Source organism: Terrapene carolina, unplaced genomic scaffold (genome assembly GCF_002925995.2).
Source record: "Terrapene carolina triunguis isolate 2854851 unplaced genomic scaffold, T_m_triunguis-2.0 Scaffold211, whole genome shotgun sequence".
Classification (NCBI taxonomy): Eukaryota; Metazoa; Chordata; order Testudines; family Emydidae; genus Terrapene; species Terrapene triunguis.
This window is the reverse complement of record NW_020664562.1, coordinates 39,054,205-39,067,351: the sequence shown is the minus strand read 5'-3', so window position 1 is coordinate 39,067,351 and position 13,147 is coordinate 39,054,205. Positions and strand designations below refer to the sequence as shown.

At 46.1% G+C, this 13,147-nt stretch overlaps 1 protein-coding gene across 1 annotated transcript; it reads left to right on the top strand.

Annotated features, from left to right (window-relative positions):
• The first annotated feature begins 11,483 nt into the window (after window positions 1-11,483).
• Window positions 11,484-12,901, top strand: LOC113407437 (forkhead box protein D3-like). Its single transcript, XM_026655960.2, has one exon. It carries the CDS (start codon window positions 11,511-11,513, stop codon window positions 12,711-12,713), a length of 1,203 nt encoding a protein of 400 aa, XP_026511745.1. The 5' UTR covers window positions 11,484-11,510; the 3' UTR covers window positions 12,714-12,901.
• The last annotated feature ends 246 nt before the right edge of the window (window positions 12,902-13,147 follow it).

Sequence of the window (13,147 nt, the reverse complement as noted above, 5' to 3'; positions counted from 1 at the left end):
TCCCTTGTCCTCAAGAGCCCATTCAACCACCCACATCCCTTCAGCACATGGAGAAATCCCGGAGCTTAGAAGAGGAATGATTAAGTGAATGTGCCTCTCCACTGGCACCAACTCTTCCTTTCCCAGTCATACACCTCTTCTCCCAACCCAAAAATCCTCCAATGAGGGAGGACATACATAGGGGCTTCCTTTGAGTGCTGGGGCAGTGGTCATATCACATTGGCTCAACTCCCTACCCCAACCCCTGATACAATATGGAGCAAAAACACCACTTTCCCATTCCTTTCATTGCCTTTGTGAGCAAAAAAGATGAAGAGGATGATCTGGCTTTTGTGAAGACTACAGGATTGAACTCTATGATTTGTTCCTATGTATTTGATTAGTTATGCCTTACCATATAGAGGCTTCCTGCTAGAATAGACATTGGATAGAGTCTGTTTAGAAGAGGAGCTGTTTCCATTTGCTATTGATATTCCTGTCTGCTTTTATATAAAATATAAAAATGAGAAAATGCACATCCTTTTTGGAGTAGCTGTTAGAGGATGACTAGGATATCTAGCAACTGCAGAGAGAGCACTTGACAGATTTACTTTTAAGTCACTGTTTACATAAGACACTTTTGTACCTGCTGTGATCTGTTGCATATTAACTTATATAGGGTGCTTGCTAGCCAAAATGCTTATGAAAATCTGTGGAATAAATTCACAGCATGTGTGTAGTAACTTGTCCATGTTTGGGTCTGAATGTCTGCCACATGTGCATGTCTTTTCAAGGTAAACAAAATGTACCTGCTCTTTTAGCCACTCCATGTTGGAGTGAATGGGATTTTCACTTGCCAGCAGGTCCAAATTGTCTAAACTAACCATGCATTTTTCTTCAAAGACAAAGCATCTAAGAAGACACTTCTGTAGGAAAAGAGGCACTGGCTTTCCTAAAGAGAGGATTCCACTGAGGAGGGTTGAGGAGTCCCTGTAGGATCTTTTCTTACCTTTTGTAACACCACAAGCACCATAAGATTTCAGTTCAAATAGAAAAAGGGAAATAGCCACATGCCACCAATTAGATGGGTGATTGCTTTAGGGATGAAACAGGTGGATGGGTTTTATTAGAGCTGAGCAGATAATTTGTAACAAATAATTGATTTGATGAACTTTGCCTCTCTGTCCATCCACAAACATTACTTGATGGTATTTTTCATGTATTTGACTATTAATTGCTAGTTGATACTTTATATAGAACATCTGAGCTGTGTTCTTAGTTGTAATTGATCACATAGTATTCCTGTTCCCTAATTGGATGAGCAGGTTTCCAGTATAAATACTAGTGAAGTGCTCATTTACTATTCATTGAACTGGGGCATGTAGATTTAAAATTAGCTTTTCACAAGCAGTCCTTCTTGCTAGTATAATTCAGTTGTATGAACATCCATAGGAAGTGACCACAAAAGGGGAACTAGTATAAAGAGCCCGAGGAAATAGATAGCTGAAGTCAAATTAATATTTTGGGAGGGTTATTAAATTAAATTAATATATTTATATAACATTTTATTTATTTGTCTGTCAGTTTTACATAAATTAGCCATTTTAGACTTGGTGTTTATATTCCCTTTAAATCATGCATGGAGAAGATCCCCAAGGAGGAGAATAAAACACACTGGTTCAGTGTCTAACCATGTAGACTCATGCAGCATCAACACATTATTAAACGGACACTTTAAAATAAATCAAACTACTGTCTGAAAATGTTTTACCCATTATTGTTATAATAAAATCACAGTAATTTAAAGAAATTGGAGATTATATGTGTTTCCAGTGTGCTGATTTTGTGCATGTGATAGCACTTTGATAGGTGGTTAGGCCCTGATCTTGCACTCAATTAGGCCAGGGAGTAACTATGCAGGTGAGTAGCACTATTGGCTTCAGTAAGACTAGTCATAAAGTAACCTGTAGTTTTGTAGGCTTGGCTGCTTAGTTAGTCAGTTTCCCTTTTGGTGTGTGTAGACCTTTCACGGGCTAATAAGGGAAATTAAAAATTGAAGCAGGAAAAGGTGACTACAAATCCACAAAAATTGCCCAGGGTGGAATCAGAGGCAGTCCTAAGTACCAGAAACTTCTTGTAAGCACTTTTTAGAAATGGACTAGATTTCAAGTAGACAGTGCTTTATATGGTGTATTGAGTCATGAGTTTGTCAAAGCAACACTAAAAGGTGTCCCTTGTGCTAAAGAACAATAAGATGGTTTGCCTTATGTGTTTGGCCTCTGGATTCACAGGTTTGCTTGTTTTTCAAGGAGATAACTTGTTTTTACTCGATCAGCCAACTCTAGCATCATAAAACAGAAGGTGGTTTCAGGAACTGGTCCTGGGAGAGGGGGGCAGCAGTTCCCTTCCTTCCAGGAGAAATGGATTAGTAGGGCGCTGCTTCCCAGTAGAGTATTCACTGACATCAGCTGGCCTTTAGAGTCTCCCCTCCTGTGTCCGAGAGGAAAGAGGCTTACGTCATATGAAGGCCAGTGTCCCTTAACACTCACCCAGCCGATCTGCCCCAGCACCATGAAGCTGGCAGGAGGGTTCTGTTTACAGCAGATCAGATCCGAATAAACACCTCCCCTTAAGGACGGTGTCCTTGATTCTGCTGAGACTTCCTTCTTGGATCGCATTTACCCCGCAGTGCGGAGTGGGCTTTTTTCACACGCAGAAGACAAAAGGCCAGGGTCTCTTCTAAGCAAAAACTCGCGTGTAACTTCGTAAAGAGTCAAATACACGCGAGACAGGCTCCCCTGTTACACCGCTCGCTTAGTCATCCCCTTGAGTCTATCCCACCTGATTCGATCCCATGGGATAAACTGAGCCCTGTTGAAAGGCAGCACAGTTGTATCAGGGATGAATTTGACTCCGTGTATCTAAACTTTCCCACTGTGTCCTGTAGCTTCTCTCAAAGGGACTTGGCACCCTCAGTCTTAGGAGCCGTTTAAAGGGAGAGAATCCCCTTTATTGTCTCAATATCAGGGGAGTTTTCCCAGTCGCCGTCCAAGCGTCCGTTTGATCACTGAGAGCTCCCTGCGTTTTGGCCGAGAACAGCTGAAGTTGTGGACTAGTAAAAGGCAAACCTGCCCGCAAATTCATCTCGCGATTATGGTTGACACCAGGCGCATCCTAAACGGGGTCTGAAAGCAAAACTCAGCACCAGGCGTTTCCTTGGGTAAACAAGATTTTCTGGTTATTTTAGTCAAGAATTTTAAGCCTATCAAAACTTCTGAAGACGCCAGTTCGGTTCTCCAGTTCGGTAGCTGAGATATTAGGAATAACGGATTTCCCTTTGGGAGCCCTTTTCTCTCCCACTTTAGTGGAGTATTTTAGGAGAAATACCTCATCAGAAGCTTTTGCCTGGTATTAGGAATAGCGACCTTGGCAGGTCCTTATAACACGGACGGTCATATACAGTGTGTGTGTCTGTCTATATATGATATACACATGTTGTACTGTATATGCCGTTCACAATATAACCTGCATACATAAGAATGAAATTTGTATGAGATATAAATATACATGTTTAAATTGTATTCCCAAACCTGTATATGAGAGTCATTTTTGCACATTTAGATCCAGAGCAAAGAGGAATTATAAAATAAAATACTTTCAAAAATATGCACAACTGTACTTTCACAATAGCATTAGTAAATATCCAGATTTTATTTAAACTGGCTGCATTTTCGATAGGATACCCATTTTGATTTTTTTTTGAGAGAGAGAGAGAAATATATATTTTTCCTTAGCTGAAGCATATTAAATAGTGGCTTAAATACGAATGTGTGTCTGATTATATATTTCAGATGGAGTTTCGTGAGTCAGACCCATCAAGTCAATGTTAATCTTGAGTGTATAATATTCTCCAGAATCCTACGGGAAGTTCTGAGGATAGATGTCACTGGGAAATGTATCATTAAAAGTATATAAATAGCCCTATGTGATATGTGCCGCCGCTAATCTCGTTTTATCCACCTGATGCGATCTTTAAGCGAGTGTCTACAGTGAGATTTGCAAATCCACCTTTAAATCTCTGCTTGAATGATTGCAGAGGGATGATAAATGTTTCTAGGACAGAGGCCCGATCCTGCATTTCCCAACCGTTTAACCGATGGTTAAAGCAACACGGAGCAAAAGGGAGTTTTCAAAGTTACTGCCAGGGAGGCAAGAGAGAGGATCCGATACCTCTTCCACCTTCCGTACACCTGTGATCTGCTCGAAAACAGGCGAGGATCTCACCAGAGTTACTGTAGCAGCGATTTTATTGCAATTAAAACAACAGGGCTGCTGACTGATGCTCTGGGAGCATTGACCACTACGGGTGGGGAGATGCTTTCCCATTAGCTTCCAAACTCTGCTGGGAGTAACTTGTCACCTCGCAAGAGGGCGATTAGCGTGTGCCCCAGTGTATCGGAGCCCTCCTGGGGAGGGGGAGGTTTATCGGATTCCTATCGGGTTCGAACTTGGAGTTCACTAAAAGTGAATTTAGCCTAAATAATGAATCGATCTAAATTTAAACAGAGGAATGGAATTGCTCTAAAAATAAATTAGCAGCTGCCTTCTCCGCATCCTCCTCCTATGGTGAAGAAAAGGGGGGTGGGGGTTGAAAGAATCTCCGCACAAGTTTAATAAATAAGCGGCCCCTGCTGACCCTGCAAAGAACAGATAAACACACCCTCCTGTCGGGCAGGGCCGGGCACTCGAGTGTGTGCCCACCCCAAGCTGATCTGTCAGAGGGTAGATCAGGAGGCACCAGGCGGAGGGGATCTTGTGCCATCCAGCTTGGACTCCGCTGACAAACTGAGCTTTACTGGGGCTGGGAAATCCAGAGCCTCTGAAAGTGACAACCCCTTGGCACTGCGCGGGGGCTTTGTTTTCTCTGTAAATGCCCGGTAAGGGCAACCACTGATTGATGAGTGGATGGTCCAGGACTGTCTGAGAGGCCAGGGGAGGCACTGGTGTCTGTCCAGATTCCCCCTGCTCCCCTTCCCGCCCCACCCCCTTAGAAAAGGCACCTCGCTGTTAGCCAGATTTATATACAGTGTGGCCGTCCGGTTGGGTGCTTGTCTTCACTGTTTTTCAGTCCGATCCCTTACAGGAGGGCAGATCATCCGTTGCGCGGCTAGGGGTGTTATCACTCCCCTTCCCATCCATCCTCCAACCTGAGGAGTACCCGAACTTCCATACAACCCCCCTTCCCCACGTGTGTAGCCAGGGCAGAGTTTTCTGAGGGCAGGCAGGACTTTCCCTTTGAACCGACGCGCCCCACACATGCCGATTGGACATACTGCAACTCAAAACATGACCTTTAAAAAAAAAATGAAAGCGTGGGGCCCACAATAAACAACTGCATCTTTTCGAGAAACTGCAGTGGATGTCCTGCGGTTACCTGGACTGCTGGTGCTGAAACGCAATCTTTGGGGGAGCCGGGGGCACGTGCCCTTCCTGGACCCCTTTTGCTACAACTATGTGAGGACCGGCGGGTGGGGGAGAGACGGCGGGCACAGCTCCCAGACCCGTCCCGCGGGACAGCAGCCCAGCTTCAGGGGGAAGTAGGAGAGGCCGTTAAACCAGTGGATGGGTTTGAACCTAGAGGTAGCTAGAAAGGCGCTAGCGCTGGGAGAATTTGGGGGGGCTGAGAGCCATTGACCCAAACTGTCAACCCAGCATATAACGGAAACCACTTCAAGCCAAAGGGTGCGGCAGCACCCCTACTTCCAGCACCTCTGAGCGTTGGTGCCTGGAAGCGGCCGATGATTAATGCTGTGCAAATGGGATCTGCTGACCAACCCCAGCCAGCTCCGGGCAGGGGGAGCTCGCCCAGGCTCCTCTGCAAGCCCGGGGGTTTTGATCTCGGCAGCGTTCTATATTCCTGGCTTGTCTCTTTTATTCTTTTGTGCTCGGGCGTGTTGTCCTGGCCAGCGGTGTGAATGGGGGTTTTGTAAACCGGGACAGATAAAAATGAGCAACATCATATTGTTTGACAGAATGATCCAGGATGATAAAGTGCCTGCTCCGAAGGGGGTGAAAATGGTTGAATTCCTAAAAAACAGACCGAAGCTCGCGCTCTCTGCCTGCAGTAGCCTAGAGGAATCTGCCGAGTGCACCAGACAGGCTCACGTCCAACCCGCTCTTGTTCAATGGGAAAGTCTTTTTATTTAAAAAAAAAAAAAAAAAAGGCAGTTCCGGCTCGGGACCCCCCTTCTCCTCGTGGCAGATGAAAAGCACAATTTTCGAGAGAAAGGCTCGTTTTGATTAAATCTGACATGCTGCTGATAACTCCATGCTAATGTGAAATAATTAACATAATAGCCATAATTAAAAGCACGCTAACAATGCCATAAATTTATCACACAATTTTACTAGCTTTCTGCCCCTAACTGCTCTCTCATCGTTAATTAAACGTGTTGCCTTTTACAGAATGGATGTTTATACATTTCCAATACAAATAAATCCGCAACCGCGTTGGAAACATGACCAATTTTGTTTTACCCGGTGGTCTCCCGGCTTTATGGGCAATTTGTTGCGATTAAAACATCCCCTGCAAATAGTGTTTTTTTAAAAGGTGCCGATCCATAAAATGGTTTGGAAATCAGCATCTTTCTACAAGCCGGGGGTGGAAAAAGATAGAGAGAGAAGGAAGGGGACACAAGCTACCCACTGTCCGCGGCCATGAGAATGAAATTGGACGTGGGATCCTTATCCCTGCTTTAGGGTGGAGATCTGCCCCCGCCCGTGCTTTCAGGGGCACCTTAGAGTAAACTACCTCTTCCACCCCGCCCCCCACTTACAGTAACACTGTGAAAATGTTATTTACAAATACTTGCAAAGGGAACAATAAAGGCAGACGTGGATAATAAACATCAGCCCAAGCGCACGGGGCACCGACATCTCAACCAGGGTCAGTTTCATTTCAGTAACAGGACTGTCACCGAGAGCTAAGCAACTAACCTCACCCCCATTTTGGCCACATGATTTTTTTTTTAAGATCGGTTTTGACAGTAGGACTATCCTCCTCCCCTCTCCCTCCCCCCACTTATAACAAACCACAATGCTCGTCTAATCCAGGTCAGGTCAACGATTTATATAACTCATTAGTGAAAGTAATAGGCTTAAGGAGATGAAAGAGGACACCTTTGATTCCTCTTTCCTTTAAAACGATTACAGGAGAAGGATCTGCCCCAGCATTGCAATTTCTCCCCACCCCACCCCCAAAAGTCAGCCTCCGGGTTTTATTTTTTACTCGCTCTTCACCCAGGATTTTGCTTTGCCTTATTAGAACCAAATTGAGTTGTAATTAATTTCCCCCTCTCTATCATAAATTGTTCAATCTTCGCTTTCCTGGATGCTAGATGTGTCTCTATTTGACTCCATATCGATCTGGACTATGCAGTTTTCTTTTCTCCTGTTGCTAAATCTCTTTGTATATACCCGCCCCCCCCCTCGTATTTTTTCCAATCCCTTGCGCGCACGCTACCCTAATCATTTTAGTGCTTTGCTGTGTACATCCCCTGGTTTTAGTCCATGTTAATCCTTTAAATTTTAGTAGATTAGGTGGCTGCGTGCCATCCCTCTCTGCCAGATTCATTCTGGGAAAGTTTGCTTATTATTATAAAAGGTTTCTTCCTCCCCCTTCCCCCAATCCTGGCTAAACTCAGGCCTAATGATGGAAGACTTATGGGTTTAATAACGAACTGCAATTAGTCTTAAAATAGGATTTACTTCACGCCCAAATATTGTCAGATGGACAGGAGCACAGGTTCCTAAACACTTTCCTATAGCTTTGCCACTTCTACCAGTTCTGCACTTCTTAATCCTTCAGTCCTGCAGGGAATTCTTGCAACACAAATGTTACCGCCCCCCCTCTCATATCATAACAACGTTTTCCATAATGCCGGGCAAGATAGAGAGAGACCCATAAACACAAGCGTCCATGGCAGAATTAAGAGCTGGACTTGCAGTGGTCCAGCTTTGACCCAAAGCATGTCAAAATTGCAAATCACTTCCTTTGCCCCCAGATCTAAATCGATTTTAAAAAGAGGGGAACTGAGAAGTGCAGGATATGAAGGCTCAGGGGAGAAAACTGAAGCACACGAGTCTAAGATCTCCATTTCGAGTCGAAAAGTTTCTGTAAAAGAGAGGGGCCCCCTATCAGATGGTAACACTGATTGAACAAGAGATTAGCACAATAGATCTCTAATCGACGGGAGACGTTTCTTTTCACGCTAAGCACCGTAATTAATGGTATGAATCAATTAATTTGACTTTTATTGTGTCGAAGAAAAGCTCAACAAATGAAACGGTGGGTTTTCAGAGTTGATCTCCCCCCACCCCCACTCCCGGGAGATTTCAGAGAGAGAGAGTCTAATATACATACACGCGCACAGAGAATCCTGTTTGTGTCTCTGTGTGTTAATGGTAGGACAAATTCAGCTCCCTGCGAGAAGGCTCGGCCATAGCTCCAGCAGGTTTTTAAAGCACCAGAGGAAGAGCTTTGTTGTCCAGATGGCAAAATATAAATTAGGATCATTTGGAGAAAGCGCAAAGAAGACACAAGACGGCAATCAATAAAGCACAGATACACACACACAAAAATCATCGAGAAAAACATTGGCTTTCAAAGCACCGAGCGACGCTTCTGTGTAGAGAGGGAGAGCTGGGATAGTGCAATGTTGTGGGCTTGCTTTCTTGTCTAAAATCTTCCTGGGCTGTGTGCGAGGGTTTTTTGTTTGTTTGTTTGTTTGTTTGTTTTAATAATGCATAGAGAGAGTCATTCTAACTCTAAAACAACCTTATTTCAGCACAGGGAAGGAAAGATATTTTTCCTCTCTCTCAAAACTTAAAATAATATATATGAGAGTTTGACTTTTTTGGTTAGACACATTTATAATGGTATTTTTATCTTTACATTTTAAGTGTTGTCACTTTTTAAAAAAAATACCCATTCGTTAAACTTTTGCTAGGTCAGACCCAGCCATCAGATTTATTTGGATGAAGATCTGTCCTGAAAATTAATGCTCACATTATCTCGAACTATTTTCTATTCCTCCCAATATAAAAACAACAGATTTAGGGCAAGTATTAACGCCAAGTAGCCAGCGCGGATCATTTAAATAGCAATACTGTACTGTATACCTAGAGTATATATTGAAGCAAGTTTGATTAAGATCTTCTCCCCACTGGGTAGGGGATAAATCAATCTATCTGTTGCCAAACGTCTTCTGTAAAATATTTCATCAGATCTTTACTCATCAATATTTTCATCCCACTAAAGCGAGCGCTGCTCTATAGTTGTGATATTCACCTGCTCTTAGTAGTGTAAAGTGAATCTCACATTTTTGTTTGAACCAAATAAACCTTTCAGGCATCGGAAAGCAATTGACATGGTCCCCCCCCCCAATTGTTAATAGAAAGGTGGGGAGGATTATTGATTTCCCTTTGTGGACGGTTATATGTTCTTTTTAGGCAGGGAGGGATCTTAATGGAAGACCAATATGTTAATACAGACATTACCGATCTCTCTGATTTATTTTAAAGGGGGAAGGGGGCGGAGGGAAGAGTTTATATGCCCTTTCGAACAATAATTGCTCATCGGAAATTGTTTTATCCTTTTGCAGTTTTCTACTTAAATATATTTTTTAAAATCCAAAACACATGCGATCGTTCAAACAATACACAGGGATTAAAAAAAAAAGGAAAGAAAAGAAAACCACTGAGCAAACCGTTTCCGACCTACCCAGGTGTTATTGTTCTCAGTTTAAACAGATCCCCTTGGCACAAAAGGAATAGAATTTGTAACCCTGCCTCCCCCTCTTTGGAGCCCCCTTTCCTTGGGACAAGGCTTACCTTGCACTCTGGTGAATAGAGTCTTCACATTCACACACTCCCTCATTTCCTACTTTTTCATATGCTAACGCTGGCAATGATTATGTCGTTAACACCTCTGCCAAAAAAAAAAAAAGGGCAGCTAAAGGCTTCTTTATTTATAGTTTCCCTTTGTTATTTTACGTCTTTTTTATTTCTCTCTGCAACTAATCTAATAGATTAATCAATAGCCATTTTCTGATCTTCGGTTTCCAGCTGATGCTGCTGTTGGAAAAAAAACCCCACTGGAAAGTGATTTCAGAGCCAAAAGTTGTTGTTGTTAAGCATTAATATGATGATGCAGCCGTTTAGTGTATATTTGGTCAGAGGCGATGGTGCTCATAAAACATATTGGCAATGCCTACACAGTTCAGGTTCTACTCCTGACCTTTGGCATTTCGCAGGGTGTTTGCATTTAAATAAAAAAACAGCACTAACTTTTTTTTAATGCTAAAATCAGAATGGTTGTTCTCTCGCTCTTTTGCCAGTTCATAGAATTCCAGCATTATCATTGTTGAAAAAAGCTCCAGTCATCATGTAATAAAAATGAAATGCTTCTAACCTGTAATCTGAGATAAAGGCAGACTAATGGTTTCACACTGATATAGTCCTATTTTGGAGTCCCTACCTAGCGTGAAGGGAGGCTGTGGGCTGAAGTGATGCTTGTATATGATCATGATAAGTAGAGCCACTGTTGTCTCTTTGTTGACAATTCCATGAAACAACTTGAGTTTTGCATGGCTTAACAGTGGGGCGCCTGACGTCAGGCGGTCACGTGGCCACGCCTCCTAGTATATCTTTAACTGGAAAGTAATCTATCAGCCAGTCTTTAAAAAAGGACTTTCAAAGTGGCAAGTGAGTTCTTATAACAACCTGATTTCCCCCCTCCCTCTCTCTCCGCGTCTAGAAATACCTTTCCCCCTCCCTCCAAAAAGGGGAAAGAGAAACAAGAGAGAGGAAGTGTGTGTGGTGGTGGGGGGAAGCTACTGAGAGGACTGAAGCAAGACACCCTTTAAGAGAAGAGGTGGAAAGGCTGAGTTTAAAGAGATCTAACCTGCAGCAGCAGCTCAGATGAGCAGTAGAGGAGTTTTGATCGGATCCCAGTTGCTTGCTGGGGAAGCCACCAGCCCAGCTGCTAGAGGCGTTTGATCTGATCCCATATGTCTGCTGGGGGAAGCAGGAACCGGCAGAGACGTTTGATCCCAAATACCTGCTTATAGGAACCAGTAAAGGAGTTTGAACTGCTGGGGAAGCCGCCACGCTCAGCAGAAAGGAATCGGCGGAGGAGTTTGACCTGATGCCGGGTACCCTGTTGGAGAAGCCCCCAAGAAGCCCAGCACCTCCAAGAGGAGTTTGATCTGATCCCAGATGCCTGGTGGAGAAGGCACCGAGCCCCGCAGACAGGGGACTTTGGTGTGATCCCAGGTACCTGTTGGGGGAAGCCACCAAGAAGCCCAGCAGCTGGGGAGGGGGGGGGTGAGCCCCAGGGCCCGCCGGAGAAGCCCCCCAGCCCAGCCCCCCTCTTTCCCCCCCCTTTCCCCCCCCCCCCCCTCCCCCTTTTTCCCCCCCCCCCCCCCACAGCCCCCTCCCTTTCCCCTGTGCCCCCCTTCCCCTGAGCGGTGATGACCCTGTCAGGCAGCAGCAGCACCAGCGACATGTCCGGCCAGACCGTCCTGACGGCCGAAGATGTGGATATCGACGTGGTGGGAGAAGGGGACGAAGGGCTGGAGAAGGACAGCGACGGCGAGGCCAGCAGCCCGGCCGGGCTGCCCCTGGAGGAGGCGGAGGAGCTGCTGCTCCCCAAGGAGGCGGGGGCAGGAGGGGAGCGCAGCGGCAGCGGCAGCCCGGCGGAGGCCACCCCTAGCGGGGCGGCGGACGGGGGCAAGGGGGCAGGCAGCGGCAGTGGCGGGGCGGGGGAGGAGGGCGGCGGGGCCCTGCCGGGGCAGAGCAAGCCCAAGAACAGCCTGGTGAAGCCGCCCTACTCCTACATCGCGCTCATCACCATGGCCATCCTGCAGAGCCCGCAGAAGAAGCTGACGCTGAGCGGCATCTGCGAGTTCATCAGCAACCGCTTCCCCTACTACCGGGAGAAGTTCCCGGCCTGGCAGAACAGCATCCGCCACAACCTCTCGCTCAACGACTGCTTCGTCAAGATCCCCCGCGAGCCGGGCAACCCGGGCAAGGGCAACTACTGGACGCTGGACCCCCAGTCCGAGGACATGTTCGACAACGGCAGCTTCCTCCGCCGCAGGAAGCGCTTCAAGCGCCACCAGCAGGAGCACCTGCGCGAGCAGACGGCGCTCATGATGCAGAGCTTCGGCGCCTACAGCCTGGCCAGCCCCTACGGCCGGCCCTACGGGCTGCCCCCCGGCGCCTACCCGCACCCGGCCGCCGCCGCCGCCCTGCAGTACCCCTACATCCCGCCCGTGGGGCCCATGCTGCCCCCGGCCGTGCCCCTGCTGCCTTCCAGCGAGCTGAGCCGCAAAGCCTTCAACTCCCAGCTCAGCCCCAGCCTCCAGCTGCAGCTCAACAGCCTCAGCGCCGCCAGCTCCCTCATCAAGTCGGAGCCCAGCGGCCGGCCCTCGTTCAGCATCGAGAACATCATCGGGGTGTCGGCCACCAGCTCAGGGAGCAGCGCACAGACTTTCCTCCGGCCCCCGGTCACCGTCCAGTCCGCCCTCCTGGCCCACCAGCCGCTGTCTCTCACCCGGACCACAGCAGCCATTGCCCCCATCCTGAGCGTGCCTACAAACATTATCTCGGGACAGTTCCTGCAGCCCGCGGCATCCGCTGCAGCCGTGCAGGCGAAATGGCCAGCCCAGTAATTAAGAACTACCCCGGGCACGGTGCTGATTCTTCGCTTTTTTTATTATTATTATTTTATATCCATCTATCTATAAATAAGAGACTGGAGGGGGGCGGAAACACTCAACCTCTCTTCCTATCAATCAGAGACAAAACCCCTGGACGCTAACAAAATCAAACTAAAAAACTGCAGTGTACAAGCAAAAAAAAAAAAAAAAAAACAAACCCCTATACTAAAAAAAAAAAAAGCCAAACACACACACAATCACACAAGGAATGCTTTCTGTACAGGTAAAAAAGAAAAAAAAAGAAAAAGAAAAATCCACCCAACATTTGTACATATTTGTATTAAAAATTATTGACTTTACTTTTGGGGTTTTTATTTTTTTAAAAAGGCAAATAACAGGAGGGATTAGGAGCTTTGAACTTTCACTTTTTTTGAAGGTTCTTACTC